The sequence below is a fragment of the Penaeus monodon genome, chromosome 3 (assembly GCF_015228065.2).
Source record: "Penaeus monodon isolate SGIC_2016 chromosome 3, NSTDA_Pmon_1, whole genome shotgun sequence".
NCBI lineage: Eukaryota > Metazoa > Arthropoda > Malacostraca > Decapoda > Penaeidae > Penaeus > Penaeus monodon.
The window spans coordinates 59,253,894-59,270,875 of record NC_051388.1 but is presented as its reverse complement, the minus strand read 5'-3'; the positions used below and the strand labels follow the sequence as shown (position 1 = coordinate 59,270,875).

The 16,982-nt window shown below is 39.4% G+C and overlaps 1 protein-coding gene across 6 annotated transcripts in view; it reads right to left on the bottom strand.

Annotated features, from left to right (window-relative positions):
* LOC119597587 (sodium/potassium-transporting ATPase subunit alpha-like) overlaps positions 1 to 16,982 on the bottom strand; it is a 128,178-nt gene that overhangs the window by 9,434 nt on the left and 101,762 nt on the right. For 2 of the 6 annotated variants that reach the window (XM_037947176.1, XM_037947185.1), the window contains exons 1-9: positions 15,640 to 15,963; positions 9,418 to 9,498; positions 5,878 to 6,015; positions 5,268 to 5,471; positions 3,725 to 3,838; positions 2,070 to 2,204; positions 1,819 to 1,936; positions 1,514 to 1,699; positions 76 to 1,326 (exon numbers count right to left, since the gene is read on the bottom strand). In XM_037947176.1, coding sequence (XP_037803104.1) covers positions 76 to 1,326; positions 1,514 to 1,699; positions 1,819 to 1,936; positions 2,070 to 2,204; positions 3,725 to 3,838; positions 5,268 to 5,471; positions 5,878 to 6,015; positions 9,418 to 9,498; positions 15,640 to 15,648 — 2,236 coding nt within the window. In that variant the 5' untranslated portion in view covers positions 15,649 to 15,963. Of the gene's footprint in view, positions 1 to 75; positions 1,327 to 1,513; positions 1,700 to 1,818; positions 1,937 to 2,069; positions 2,205 to 3,724; positions 3,839 to 5,267; positions 5,472 to 5,877; positions 6,016 to 9,417; positions 9,499 to 15,639; positions 15,965 to 16,982 lie in introns of those variants that run through there. The other 4 variants (XM_037947205.1, XM_037947166.1, XM_037947197.1 and 1 more) reach the window with 4 other exon arrangements.

The following is a 16,982-nucleotide window of genomic DNA, read 5'->3' as shown; positions in this document are numbered from 1 at the left end:
CATAAATCAGCATAATTATATTATCAACTATGAATGTCCAATACAGTAGTATCTTTAGTTGCCAAAAATACTAACCAATATCAGCCTTCTTCAGAGCAGGAGAATCATTCACACCATCACCAGTTACAGCCACAATGGCACCCATACGCTGGCAACCTTCTACAATGATCAGCTTCTGTTGTGGGGAGGTACGGGCAAACACGATTTCAGTGTGGTGGAGGAGGACATCATCCAACTGCTCAGATGTCATGTCACGAAGTTCAGAGCCGTGAACTACAGCAGCCTTTGCTTCAGTGGGGTCAACCTCCTTGATGGGAATGTTCAGCCTCTGTGCAATATCCTCAACAGTCTCGTTTCCTTCAGAGATGATACCTACAGACTTGGCAATAGCCTTGGCAGTGATGGGGTGATCACCAGTAACCATGATAACCTTGATACCAGCAGATCTGCACTTTGCTACAGCATCAGGTACAGCAGCACGTGGAGGATCAATCATAGACATCAGACCCACGAAGCGCAGACCATGGACAGGGAAGTTTACAGCATCAGCATCAAAGGGGTATCCAAGAGGGTACTTGTCAGTTGGCAGCATATAGTCGCAGAAACCAAGTACACGCTCTCCAAGGCCACCCAATTCAAGGTAGGCATTGTTGAAAGCTTCCTTCATTTCTTCGTCGAGGGCCTTTTCTTCTCCATTGATGTAGATGGTGGAGCAACGTTCCAGGATCCTCTCAGGGGCTCCCTTCATCACAAGAAGGTATCGTGGGTCGTTCTTATCCTCAGTCTCGTGAATGGATACTTGGTACTTGTTGGTTGAGTTGAAAGGAATTTCACATACCTTCTTGTTGCGTGCACGCCAGCCCTTTACATCACCAACAGCCAATTCTACGCACTTCAGCAGAGCAGCTTCAGAAGCATCGCCGTTTACTTCACGTTTCAGGATGGGAGTGTTTTCCATGCCACTCTTGAATTCAGCACGGTTACAGAGGGCAGCAATTCTAGACAGAGCCTTCCAGCCTTGTGAGGTCTTGTCATACTGGCAGCCAGACTGATCTTCAGATGTATCAGCCTCAATGATGGTGTTGTCGAACCACATATGTGCTACTGTCATACGATTCTGGGTGAGGGTACCAGTCTTATCAGAGCAAATGGTGGAAGTGGAACCAAGGGTTTCCACAGCTTCCAAGTTCTTTACAAGGCAGTTCTTGGCAGCCATGCGCTTGGCAGTAAGAGTCAAGCACACAGTGACAGTGGCTAGCAGACCCTCAGGCACATTGGCTACAATGATACCAATGAGGAACACAACAGCATCCAACCAATGGTACCCTGAAATTGTGGAGTTTAAGATTAGTATACAAAATTTGAGATCAATTTTAGATCCTTATAAAACATCTTTGAAGAGTAACAGTCATTGAATTTATTGAGTCATATAAAAAATGGGTCAAGTAGAGGGTAATAATCTTTAATGAGACTGAATTTACATTTTTACAACTATTTTCAACTGAGAACTTACCAAGGATGAAGGCAATAACGAAGAAGGTCACACCCAAGAACACAGCCACACCAGTAATGATGTGAATGAAATGGGTAATTTCCTTGGCAATGGGGGTTTCACCAGTTTCCAATCCAGATGCCAAACCAGCAATACGACCCATCACAGTGTTGTCACCAATCATGATAACGACACCCTTGCAGGTACCTGAAAATAATACAGAAATTAGTGACTACCATAATCAACAGATGTCAGTAAAACAAATGTTATCAAGTTTAAAGTCAGGAAAGACATGGAATACTATACATAAAGCACAAAAAACACACCTTCGACAGCATTGGTGGAGAAGAAAGCCAAGTTCTTGGTCTCAAGGGGGTTCTCGGAAGTGTATTCGGGTGATCGGCTCTGGGGTTCGGATTCTCCAGTCAGGGAAGAGTTGTCGACCTGTGGCACAAAGGTGAAGTTTATATTACTTGTCATTACCAATACTTTAATATTATGAATTGAATGCTAAAAATCATATTACAACCCTTACTACTAATGATGAAACAAAAATTATACAAGACCAGGAACTAACCTTGAAGCCCCTGCTTTCGATGACACGGATATCAGCTGGGATACGATCACCAAACTTGACCTCTACAACGTCTCCTATGCACAGTTCCTCAGCCTGAACATTCTGCTTCTCGCCATCTCGAAGAACAATAGCATACTGATTGAAAGAGAAGAGTATCAATTAGCTTCCTTATCTACAATTAGGGATATTTACCTAGTATTTGTACTCTTAGAATAACACATCATGAAAGTTTTGTAGTTAATGCTTATCAAAATAAATCTCAAGTAGCCTCTTCAATAATATGTACTAAAAATCAAATAACAGTAATTTCCACCAAAAAAAAAAAAAAAAAAAAAAAAAAAAAAAAAAAAAAAAAAAAAAAAAAAACTGATTTTATATATATATATATATATATATATATATATATATATATATATATATATATATATATATATATATATATATATATATATTCATTCCACCAACTTACCTGAGAAGACCTAAGAATTTAACAGCTTAAGTTTCAACTGCAGTTGTTACAGAAAGCCTGATACAAGTTAGTATATCCTGAGTTTGCATAAATGTTGAAACTTTCAGCAGGAACAACTAGAACTAATCTAATACTAACTAATCTTACCATGACTCCTTTTGTAGACCAAAAGTTTGAAACCACCCTAATCACATACCACCCTTAAATGTATAAACTGTTATTTTTCTATTACAAGTCTTTCAAAGTGATACACTGACATCTACTATTTTTTTCAAAGTTCTGTACATGAACAGGTCTTGTTATCATCATCAGATATTCAAATGGTTGAGTATGAACCCAATATTTGTACTGTGGATGTCAGTGTACTTTATAATGCCATCATCAAATTAATGCACACACCAAAATGTTAATGGAAAGGTGGTCAAGAGACTATTGTGTAAAATCTACTAGAACAAAAAAAGGGGAAAAAAGGTATATATATGCAAGTTACATACATATGTATATATATACAAACACATACACACACACAAACATATACTGTATATACAAAGTATATTACATAATATATACAAGTATAGCAGTAATACATGTGTGCATATATATACACATACATATGGGGGAATCAGGAGCCTTAAGGGGATGTTTAAGCCTTTTATTGGCCCACTTGATATTGCTGGTAAAATCAGGTGGGAAATATGATGGTTCAGAAAATAGGCATCAGAAACACAGTAAACAGAGTAAATTTTGAAGAAGAAGAAAAAAAAGAGCATGTTCACAAGATGCAGTGGTTAGATTAGGTAAAGAGGACATTCTGTTGCAAGAGTGAAGTGAAGAAAGGAAATTTCTAAAGTGTCCATACCTGCAGTTTGAGCACATGGAAAGTACAAGGACAAAGACCACTACACATGAAGAAAAAGTTCAGAAAAGGGAGACATAAAAGTGTTACAGATACAAGAAGAGCAAGAGGCAGAATGATCATTGGATACAGAAGCAAGAGGGTCTAGAGAAGACACAGATTAAACCAGTTTAGTTCTATAATGCATATTGAAATTTGAATTGCACTAACAGGTTTGTTACTTGGCCAGTCACAATATATGTGTTACTGCAAAAAGATCCAGTGATGCATGGACATTTACAACACAACACGCTTAGCTGTATAACTTCAAACAAATATTGGTATCTTCACCTGAGGGACCATGTTCTTGAAAGATTCCATAATACGGGAGCTCTTGCTTTCTTGGTAATACGAGAAGACGCCTGTGATGATCACGACAGCTGTGAGCACAATGCCCAGGTACAACTGCAAACAAGCTTATTTGTCAGTACTTTTTCTATTCATATCTATTTACTTAATTTTCTCCTTATTCTTCAGCATCAAAATTTGTGTTCTGGATCTTCTTTTACACAAGAGACAAAAATGAGAGTATTGTACTCTGTGTAAAAGTGCAGCTTCTGGATGGGCTAAAAGGCAACAAAATTAAAAGGAAAGTGGAAGAAATGATTAGAAGGCCCCTATACTTTTACATCTTTGAATCTTTGTGATCCAAGACTCTTGGTCAATTTGAGTCTGATTCGGCTCCAAAGAAATTAAAGAAGAAAAAAAAAAAAAAAGGATAAAAAGCAAAGGGAAATTGACTCGCATGGCCCAGGCATAAAATTTAAAAAAATATAAATTATTATAAAACTGTATAATTTACAGTAAATGTGCCTGTTTCACAAACTCCAGACCATCATTCCTTTGCATAACCTTACCTCACTTAGAGGAGGAGGAGGAAGAAGAAGAAGAAGAAAAAAAAAAAAAAGGTGCCATCTATCTATGCGCTCACTAACTTTGAAGCCTCTGATGGCATCAATTTCTCCCCAGGGTCTAATTCTCTATCTTACCTCAAATGGTCCCATACCTACCACTACACATCAGAGGACCTTCATCTTCCTCATCAGAACAGCAGAGGGGAGCCAACATCTGCTAGTTAACTAATGCATATAGCATGACTAAGTGTTTACCTGAGGCACCATGTTCTTAAATGAATCCATAATAGCAGAGGACTTTGCCTCCTGATAGTAGGAGAAGACGCCTGTTATAACCACCACACCAGTCAGCACAACACCTAGGTATAACTGTAAAATATCACCATAAGATGTTACTAACTTTGATAAATTTGTTGGAGACACACACACTACCACTCAAATGTCTATCCTTCACTTATTATGATTAATATTCTCTAAAATTCTTAACCTGCATAACTTCAACTTTAATGCTTCCTCAAATCTATTGAAATAAAAACATTTTCTCTCTATACCTAACTATGGGAGCAGTTTCTTATATCTAATAAAATTAGGTTATTTAAATACACAAAAGACAGTTCATTGAAATGCTTTAACTCCAACATCTGCATACCAGCTGCAAGTAAAATGAAAACCTTTAAGGAGGAAAAAGTTTGTTAAATGCAAATGTCCTTATAGATATGACCATGCATATATCATTATGCCTAGCGTGTTTTCAAACTACATTTTTCATGAACTACCTTTACTCAAGAAGCAAAATTAACTTTACTCAAAAGAAAAACTTGATATTCTAATCAAAGAACTACAAATCTTAATATAACAGTAAATCAATTTAAATTGTAGATCATTTGAATCACTTAGTTACATTTTTCAAGACAATGATTACTTCATCATCTCTTTAAATAAAGGATTCTCTTTATCTCCAACACAACATTGAAACTTACATTGTCCTTGTTGGGCTCCTCTTCTGCAGCTGTCTCAATTGAGTAGGCAATGAAGCAGAGGATAGCGCCAATCCACAGCAGGAGTGAGAAACCACCGAAGAGGTTTTTGCAGAACTTGACCCATTCTGGAGTCTGCTTGGGTGGGGTAAGAGCATTCGGCCCATCTCGCTCAATACGGCGCTTAGCCTCACTTTGTGATAGACCCTGCAAGGTTACAGGAGCGGTTAGTCATGTTCAAGGCAGAAAAACATCTTTTTTTTCTAAGTACATAACAGAGAATTGTATTTGGGTACATTTGACTTATTTTTGAGGGTAATAAGTTTGTATCTACTAAATACACATCTATTCTAACCCATTAGCAACAGGTAACATTAGATCAGATCATGTATTAAATAATCCCAGATCATCACGTCTCAATAGTAGGCGAGACCTCATGAGCTACCGCGAGCTGATCAATCACCCAGGAGCAGAGCTGTGCATACTAATGTATACTCGTCTTTACCCCACTTTCCCCAAAAATTCTTCCCTGTCGCTATTGGATTAAATCTTACCAATACTCTTAATTTAGACAATATAACAAATATACTACAAAGAACTTGAGTAAACATACTGTGTCTGGGTTAACAGTGAGACGTTGAAAGAGTTCCTCAATTGGGACCTTGTGCTCATCAAGTTCCAACTCCTGCTTCAGATCATTCAAATCCTTATCTCCCTTCTTCCCTTTAGCCTTCTGGGGCTTTTTCTTAGACTGAAATAAAAATGGAGAGGTAAGTATACAGTTGGATAAATTTTGAAATCTTGAAAGTCAAGAAACTCAAATTTTAAACTTTATTACATTCAACATAATCTATATATATATATATACTTGTGAACTTTATGCAATGTTAAATAAAAAATCCTGATGAAAATCTAGTTTTTTTTTTTAAATACTAAAAACAGAACACAACAAACATGAAAAATCAATTAATTATCTTACTGATTTCATTTTTTTTCAATTTGCAAAAAATAAAGGAAAAAACAAAAAGAGAAATGTCACATACAGAAATATTAGTAAAGTCATAATGAAAAGTTATATAGATCTTGGTACAAAGAACAATGTCATACAGACACTCAAATACATTCATGGCCATCCAACAGTCCCACCAATGAGTCTCTAACATGCATTGTACCCATCACCTGGTAAGAAAATAAGCTCACACAATGGTCTAAGACTGCTACAGATAATCAGAAAGAATTAAGATGCTTTAATCCCAAATTTCCAGCCAAGTGGATGATTAATTTCTGATTAATATCGGTAGCTTTCTTGACCACTTATGCAATGATAGCTTAGCTTTGCAGTTTTTTCAGACTCAAAGGTAATATGCTATATCACATGATAAGTCTTCCAGATCATCAATCTTTATTCATAAATATCATTGGCATCTTGTGTGCATGAAGTGCATAAGGCATAATACTGTGACAACTGTTTATACACTTCTCAGCACATTCACCCAATGTTATACAAGACTTGCATACAAGAAATACAATACAAGAAAGATCAAATAAAAGAAAATACAATACAAAGAGGAAAGTCAACAAAAAAAAAATACACAGGAAAGTTCACATGAAGAAATAATAATAATAAAAAAAGAATTTTGGTCCTTCATATGTTGAAAGACCTGGAAAAATTAAGTTTTGCGAAGAAATTTATTTCAGATATACATTACAAGATGTAAAATTTCACAAACAATTTTCTGGGACTAAAATTTGTCAAGTCCATGCATATTTGTAACCCATCACCAACTATGATCATAAACTAAAATTTATCATCTGAAGATTAAAAAGTTTCCGACGCATTCTAAAAATTTCTCCTATGATGAAAATTGAGCACTGCTACATCAGCGCTGCGCTTATAAACTACTAATAAATTTAAATAAATTTCAAGGATTTATCACAATTGAATTGGCTTAATTTTCAACTTTTGTCATCCTGATGACTCACATTCACCCTGGGTATCTGAAGAACAGTATACATCACCATCCTTTACCCAGCTGTGTGAAGATTTTACCTTCACAAAAAATAACATTTTTCTAGCTGAGATATGACCTGTATGTATGTTGTAAATCAAACTGGATTCCTAGTACTGCTCAAAGGTGTATGACTGAAAATCATAAAGGAAAATAGTGCATCACTTACAGCCACTAATAACTCTACAGTTCCTTTAACTGGGTTGAGAAAGTGCTTTCATCTATTTTAATCTAATATGCAATTTGTGACATCCAAATGGGGAAAAATAAATCAATAACAATAAAAAAAAATATTTACCAAGGGGCTTCACTTCTTTTTGAATGCGCTTGCATCTGGTTTTAAGGATACTGTATGTTCAAATCAAACAGGAAATTCTAATACCTATGAACATGACTCAATAGCAGTGAGAATTAGAAAATAATTTGAAATCTACAAATGCACAACACAAATTTGGTATGGTTCGAGCCAGACTTAAAACAAAGTACGGACAATTTGAAGAAAAACAGAATTCGTAGCCAAGGCAAGAGGTGCTGCAGTTGCTAAAGGCAAACTATTCAATACATCTAAATTATCATACTTATCAGGCAGAAATTCAACATATCAAATAATAGCAAGATACAAGCTACAAATAAATAGAACATGCACTTTATAAGGATAACATAAAACTCCAGGTCTACTTTTGGCTAGTGGAAACAAATACAACAATAAAATTTTATATAAAAAGCTGTGCAAACTACAGAATAAAAATCATGTGAATTAACAGAAGGAACAAATACAATACTATAAATATTTGAATATTTTGTGTGTGTGTGTGTGTGTGTGTGTGTGTGTGTGTGTGTGTGTGTGTGTGTGTGTGTGTGAATTCAGATAATTTTGACCTTATTTTTTATATAAATTCTGGTTACTTGTTCCTTCTCCAAATTGCACATCTACTTAATGTAATCGAAGAGAAATGCTGGAATCTTTATCAGGATCCTAATTTTTCTGTAATTTTTTGTATCCTCTTTATCATATTGAAGCTTATACCATTAAAAATTTGGTCCATTGTATAGATCCCAACATTCATCTTTTTTTATAGGAATATACTTCTGAATACATCTAGACAGATATGGAAGAAGCAACATATGGAAAAAATTACATGGTTATGAAAAAATTTGTCTTAAAAAATTATGAAGTACAGCAGTACAATTACAAGTTCTCATTCCTAAAATCCTGATCACACTTTATTATGAACAGCACTTTACTACATAAGCAAATTTCTAATATATAGAAAAGTGCTCAGGATCTTGTACTGAGAAACATTGTAAAGCTAGTCTGTGTCAGTATCAATATATGCCAAAGAATTTGAAAAGTTGGGGGGGGGGTCGCTGGGGAGTGGAGGGAAGGGGGGCAGGGAGAGGGAGTGAGGGAGGGTGAGAGAAGACAGAAGAGCAAAGAGAATCATTCTGACAGAGATGGAAGACGAGAGACAGGAAAAGGGTTTAATAAGATTTGGGGTGAAAAGGGGAAGGGGTAAAGTTTGGGAGAGGGGAAGAGGGGGGAAGAGGGGGATGGGGGAAGAGGGGGATGGGGCAAGGAGGGAAGGGGGTAAGGGGGTGAGGGGGGGCAAGGTATAGGGTGAGGGGAGAGGGAGAGGGGGGGGAGAAAGAGAGAGAGGGGGAGAAAGAGAGAGAGAGGGGGAGAAAGAGAGAGAGGGGAGAGAGGGGAGAGAGAGAGAGAGAGAGAGAGAGAGAGAGAGAGAGAGAGAGAGAGAGAGAGAGAGAAGGGGGGACAAAGAGAAAGGGGGGGGGGCAAAGAGAGAGAGAGAGGGGGACAAAGAGAGAGAGAGGGGGACCAAGAGGGAGAGAGGGGGGCAAGAGAGGGGGGGCAAAAGAGAGAGAGAGGGGGGGGGGCAAAGAGAGAGAGAGGGGGGGGGAAAAAGAGAGGAAGGGAGAAAGAGGGGGGGAGAGAAAGAGAGAGGGAGAGGTAGGGGGAGAGAGAGAAAAGAGCAGAGAAGAGAAAAATGATTCTGACATTTAGTACAGTCACTACTTGGCTTATGACAGTGTGTAAGTGTGTGTGTGTGTGTGTATGTGGACAGATTCAACAGCAAGAGCCACATGGTGGTAGTAATTTCTTCTCTGTCTGTCTTTGGAAATGCTACCTTAGGATCCCCTTTCACAGTTCGGTTATCATCAGGGATGGTACGATCCGTGGCGTGGCGATACGAATCTGTTCTGCCCGTCTGAAAGAGAAATTGGCAACAAACCACATACAGTTAACTCTCATTAATCCATGTCCTTTGCCTGTAAGCCACATTTGCTTCCGCTTTAAATGTTCAAGTCGGCTGGAAAGTCTAAGCATTTCCATTTTACTGAGTTTGGTCTTAAAACAATGTGGTTTACAGGTTGAGTGGATTATCTGGAGTTATTTCTTAATGGATCTACAACACAAACTCAATCACATTAATCTACTAACAAAACAAACACAAACTCCATAACAGGTATAGTAACTCATAACATGTTAAAACTCAAATATCACATGGGCAGTACTGAAACTGTGGTGCTTTTAGGGTTCTTATCTGCTGTTACACTTGCTTCTCTCATGACCTTATCATGCTGTCAAATGCATGATGCTCACATTCACAATCATATAATGCTGCATATTAAAAATGGTGTTAGTTTCATCATTCTTCTTGCATTTTAAAGTAATTACAACCAATCCTTGGGTTAGGATAAAGGGGTTATCTACACGTTTTCCTTCTTTTTTTCCTGTATCCTGTGTACTAACCACATTATTTAGACATCTTTCACCTTGGGACTCTACCGTCAAGTGCCTCGAGTGTTTATGATTTGGACAACGTATTGCCGAAGCTGATCTAACCCAACCCTTATTAAAACGTCTGCCTCTCCTTGACATTGGAAGATCACGAATGGCATATCCAGAAACATTTTCTGAATGCAAGTTTCCTTTATTGAAAAATCGATGGTTGAAATTCCCAGATCTTCGACAGCGCTACAAATGATGATCCGACAGGCTGACATTTCCCTTGATCAAGATCATTTCGTAGCCTCACTCTGCGCCGTGTGAAGGAGGACAGCGAGACCAAAATCAATAAGCTTTAATAGACATTTATATTACGAGTCAAGGGTGTGTAGTCGCAGCAATACTCCTGAATGAATACACACATAGTATAGGGTGTCAAAGTGCTCCTATGCTGGCAGTACCTCCTCTCGCTACAACTCCTCGAGACAGGTTGTAACCGTAAGATTGGGCAAGCTCCAGCCTTATTCACGAGGGCCATAAGCCGAAAATTGCGCAACGTCATCTCTCCGCCCTGTTCCAGGTGACAGGGCGGGCGGCGGATGGGAGAGGGCGGAGGGGGAGGGAGGCCACAGTTCTGCTTCAGTTTCCAGTTTGTTTTTGTTTGACTGAATTACTCAAGCCAAGCCGCTGGATTAAATGTATTTAAAAATTAGATCTTATTCTTCTGTTTTTTTTTTTATATTAAAAGTATTTGCTAGTACAGAGTAAACGAAAATCACAGTACTTATTACCAGTACTGTCAATCCCCCATCTCGGTTTCGGAGAAAGTTTAAAAGCCACGGCGGGAATGATGGGGGTAGGGGGGGGGAGAATGAACAAAGGTCCCCCCCCCCCGGGCGAACCCACCCAAACACGAACGCTAAACCATCGCCTACAAAAACATCTGTTGGAAAGCTGACCCCCGGACCTGTTCCCCCTTTTCTACGTCTGCCCGGCTCCACGCCTTCCTTTTTCCATGCTACGGTCATAAACGGCGATGCGAAAGTCCCAGTCATTACACGACAGCGAAATACTCCCCCGCTAAATCAATTTCTCGGCGTTATTCAGTAAGCGGAAACTCGCGAGCAGCAAGAAGGGAGCAGGGCGGGTGGCGTTGCTGTGGACCCGCCGCGCCTCGGGGCTGGCGAGCTGACGGTGGAAGCGCGGACGGTTACGGGCTCTGGTGCCACCGCCTTGCAAGATTTCCAAGCAGTATTCGCAGGACGGTCACCCCGAATGTATTATCCAAGCTTATTGTAAAGTGAGGCTTTCTGTCAATAGTGGAACACCACTCGCTGAGTTTGGGAGTCACTTTAATAATGAAAAAAGGTACGACTTTGCCAACACATGGCCTTGTAGCACGTGTTGTTGCCTTGGGAGACGCAGTGTGGTGCTCCATCTCAATCATCTTACACCTCGTACTGCTGCGATCTCAAGGGCTATCAAAAAGAGATGAATAATTCTAGGTTATCAATGATTCACATTACTGAGGACACAATCCACCTGCTTTATTTTATTATTTTATTTAATTAATTTATTTATTTATTTATAATTATTTATTTATTTATTATTATTTATTTATTGCGCAAAAGCTATGTTTGAATAGGGTAAAAAAAGAGACTACCAATTAGGAATACTATACAATAAAAAAAAAAGTTCTTTAATTATGCAATAATGCTTAATTCTGCTGAATGGAAATCAACACTAGTGTCTACAGCCGGTGGATGCACCTGGCAGCCAGTCCCCTTATCAAAACATTTTCCTGTTAAACAATATAGCATTATTATTTTCATTTTCGATCGCTTCGTACTCTCAGCCAAATGTAATTTCAGTCTTGCACCAACCATACGCTACCCTTGAAAAATAAACAAACAGAAAATAACACAGGAAGCGAAGGCTCGAAGAACGGGAGGAGGAAGAGCGGTTGGCAACCACCGTACGGACTATAATGATTACGTAAGGACGGCGGAAAAAAACAAAAACAAAAAACAGGTTGCTCTACACATTGAGGTAATCGTTACTGGTACTAGCCGTATTTCCTCATCCATCTAGCCCGTCTAACACAGCTAATCAGATTGAAAGAACTACGTAAAACGACAACCGGCCGTCCTTTGTAAACAGTCCAAGGTTAAAACTGGACAAGCAAGAACGAAAAAAAAAAAAAAAAAAAAAAATCAGGCGTTAGGACCTAGAATGTAATAGGTGCGTATGGCTTCCTGCGAGCAGAATGGGGCTTCTGAGCTGTCGAGGGACCGGCTGCTTCTTTTAGGGCACAGATTACTACACGCTAAAGGTATGAAGACGTTATTTCATAACGACACATACTAATATATATATATATATATATATATATATATATATATATATATATATATATATAATGTATGCTTGTATGTATATTTACATTTACTTCGATTTACCAGCTATGATTATTGGATTCCTGTTGAAGTAATGACTAAGGTACAGGTGACGGACGGGTATAAAGATGGGTGCGGTGCCGGGACGCCGGCTTTTGAACCGGTTAGCAGAGTTTCCTCCTAGCTTATCAATCGAAATTTGAAAGCAATTTCCTAGAAGTTTCGTACTCGGCATGGGCTACGTAAACGTTGAAAGCTGTAATGTCATAGTGTAGAAGCTTGATGTCAGGGGTACTCAAGTTCAAAAGCATAATTAACTGAAGCCGGCATGCTTATGCCGCTGGATGCCGGGTACCAAGGAGGAGCATATCTGTTATCTTAAGCTGAATTTTAGGATTTATTGGTGTTCTTCGCCTACTTATTCCAACAGCTTAGGAAGTGCCAACGAATGGGGTGAGGTGTAAAAGCAAATACAAGTGGCCATTGGTTGTGCAATTGCTATCGGGTGGGCGGCAGTGAGTAGCCCACCTCTGCAATGCACCATCCCAGCACCTGAACACCAGTCCAGTCCGGCTCGTTCAACAGTGTCAGCTCCTCTGGGGCCGCCTCCCCTCCCCCTTCCCCCATCTACGCCACCATCTGTATTTCCATCTGAAGTTTTGTCTCTCTCAAGCTTTCTATTTCGAAACAAATGCGGCGGGCTTCATTTGCTTACGGTGAGGAAAATGATGGGAACAAGTGAGAAACTTTGGAGAACATTACCTGTCAACTTCCCAGGGAGTTGGGAATCCAGCGACACCCGGCAACACCGTCAACTCCAATCAATAGTTGAGCGTCTGCGTACAGTTGTAAAGAGCCGTGGGAAGCCGGTTCTATCGATACATCCCTACAAAACTTTATACATATTGAGCAGACAGATTTCGGTTATCCTTTGATTCTTTAACAAAACTATGCATACATAATATCTGAATACTATAGTAAGGGATGCGCCCGACTTTCACGCCTGTTATCAGTTGGCATCAAAGCCGCCATCTTGGATTTCTGCCGGTTGATTTAGGATACTCTTATTCTTGTAGGAACAGCTGTTGTCTGTCAAAACAAGCTTGTATTGTCTCTAGTAGAATGGGAAAACAAAATAATGGCCAAAAATACTGTCATCCATTTGCAGGCCATTTAATTCTCTTTAGATTATGTTATCCTACCTATCATTCTCTAAGCCCAGAGGGCAGACCTCCAAGCCGTCAGAATGGCTAAAAGAATCTCAATAGTATGGCCTTTTCTACGAATGGAGAAAGGGATATAGTTTGCTCCTGGGCAGTCGATCACCACTTTCGTTAGCAGTATGGTGGAGCGGTTCTCTGAGAATTTTAACAAGATTTAGAACCAATAAATTCATTTGGACGCATATTAGAGATTCGTCTGATGCTGACAAAACTATATACATATATATACATACATAATCAATAATTTATGACTGCGGTGTTCTTAACTATGATGTAATTAGAACACCTATGATGTGATTATGTCATGTGTGCAAAAAAAAAGAGAAGCCTGCATTTCCTGGGCAAATTTACTCTAGTATGGATTTAGGAAAAAAAATGGTCGCAATTGAGCATATGATGCTGCTGCTGCTACTGCCATACAGAACATCTTCCATTCGTGTATATTCAGAACACAAGCTGCAAAGATGTAGAATCGTATACCTCTTATTCGTGATGACAAATGATTAATGGCTGTATACATACATATATGAAGTACATATATAAATAGATAAATATACTTAAAAGCCGTGGAATGCCGAGTCTGCTTGTCCCTGAATTACGGAGCTGACACTTTATGGATTTGTTTGCCGTCCTGGACATAAAACCATCTATAATAATGTAAGTGAAAAATCTGAAATCTTGTAACAAATGCTCGACTTTTCTTTTTTTCTACTTCCAACCCGCAACGCTGTCTCCTCGTCTATTAATATCCACCTCTCAAACACCAAATAGAAAAAAAAACTACATTGTGTGAGAGATCGGAATTTGTCAATGAAACTGTGGATTTTTGTCATCTTGTGAAATTCATACAAGGAAACTTTCATGGGAGGTCGAGCGATCATAGTGCTGGACTGAGGGAGATCAGCTGCTGTACTCAGTACTTGTGTCTTGTATTAAGTTTTGGGAATATTAGTGAAATGTGAAGAACATAGCATGTATAATAGTTTACATATAAATCCCTCCTCTGGAGAAAATTTAATTAGATAAAAAAAATAATAATTTTTGACAATATTAACATTCGGGGGAAACCATCGAGTTTTTCAAGTTACGATTTTAGTGTCGCCAAGTTCAATAAGAAACTTTAGGAAAGTCTACATCAAAATTTATTTTTTGCATGATAGAAACTCGTGCTGACGAAAAGCACTTAGACATAATTACATACAGCTGCCATTCCCGAGCGAATTCTAGCTGGCATTTAGAGATGAAAATTTCATGCTATGTCAAGGGGAGAACATTCTCTGCCAAATGACGCCGTCTGTGCTCTCCTTCTCGAAAGCGCATAATATTTGGGCGTATAATATTTGGGCGTAACATAATCGCTTTCCCCTCTCCGACCTGTCTTAATTGGACCCCTCAGGTCTCTCCCCTCCAACCCGGGGCTATTCTAAGCCTTACCGCCCTGAGCCTTTTGCCTCTGATATGTTACCAACTGAACTATTTATAACCGCCTACCGGTAGTCCTCTCGAGAAGCAGCCACAAGACAGGAAATTACTCTCATAACTCATATTCCGCTACATAGGCGTTTTCTTACGCTTTTACGCTTCCCAAAGGTGCTTCGATACTTTCTTGCTGTGGTTAGTACTTTGGCTGCAGCTTGCGTCCGAAGACCCATTTATTGGGGTTTTCGTAACGTAACTTGGCCAACCTCTTGGACAGGATACTTTGGTGGGCATAGTGACAATATTGCAGGTAGCGAGTTGCAGGTGGAGTGGGCAGCGCCCCCGTCCCTCTGCCGGGTATTGATTCCCTGGACGGGTCGCGCCCGCACCGCACAGATCAATGCGTGCCTTCACCGCCACCCACAAACCGCTCCTGACTTTACTGCACCCACTTTAAGAAGTATCTGTAGGCCTACATGGCGGAGAGGAAAATGCTCGGACAACCCACCCAGCCCGAGAAACGACGCCCGCGCCCGCGAGCAGCCCGCAAGGCACGGGCGGGGGCGGGCGGCCCCTACTTACATCGGCCATGGCTGCTGAAGAGGCGACACTCGGCGCTCAGCAGGAGGACGGCAGCAGAGGATACACAGTATCCACGAACAACGGCGACGCGCTGGCTCTCAAACCAGCACCAACAATCACTGTATATACACACTTATGTACAAGCCACTAGGCTTCACTTTGTACACTCGTTCACTCCCTTAATGTTGCCCTCTAGGACCTGTGTAGGTTTTCGCTACAAGCACATTCTTCACCGTCTGTGAAGTGTTTGTTGGTCGACACTAAAGGGCACAGCGGCACGTCCGATCTCGACGACGCGCGCTTCACGACAACTCCGGCCGGCGCGAGTCGGCGCATCGGCGGCCCCGCGCTGACGTCATCAATACGTCACTCATACAGATGCCGACGCCCCCTACGAATCTACTATTTAGGCATTACTATCAATTATGGACATGTACACACACAATAAGATACTCATCGGAATGTAAAAAATATTTCCAGAGCGAATGGTATTTAAAATTAATGTAACTTTACGTAATTGTTGCCGGAAATTAGAGAAAAGAATTTTTTTGCAAGGCAACTCGACCGAAATACCAACCTTACCGAGAAGTCTTCAGCCGAGTATCGATCTCGAATTGTAGCTGGGTAACCTTGGCTCTCATCACTCATGATATTGACGTTAGAATCTATTCTTCTGCTCTTATTATATATTGCAAATGAATGTTTGAATTCACCTGCATCGACGTGATGTAATTCCTCGTTAGCGTCAACCATACAGTTGGTAGACTAAGAATAGTAGCCGGCACGATTCACTATCTTGTTATCACTACGTTACCCATATATAGAAATTAGAAAGTTTACGAATAAAAACACGGCCACACATTTGCGTAGAATTCAAATCAAAACTACTAAATTATCAATATATTAAAGTAAACGAGCCGTACATAATGATCAATTTAGTTACATTTCTGAGAGCCTATTTTACTTGTAGTGCTTCAACATACCCAAAACAAAACATGTTCGTATTTTGTGGTGATTTCTGAATATTTCATGGTCGCTCTGGTATAGCAGAAAAAGCATAATTCTAAATTATAAGATGCAACATTTCGTATAGGCTGACAGAATGTGAAAGAGAGAGAGAGAGAGAGAGAGAGAGAGAGAGAGAGAGAGAGAGAGAGAGAGAGAGAGAGAGAGAGAGAGAGAGAGAGAGAGAGAGAGAGAAGAGAGAGAAGAAGGATGAAACATATAGTAAACGGATAACATGCTGTATAAACGAATATATATGTTATAGAAATATATATATATATATATATATATAATATATATATATATATATATATATATATATATATATAATGGTATAA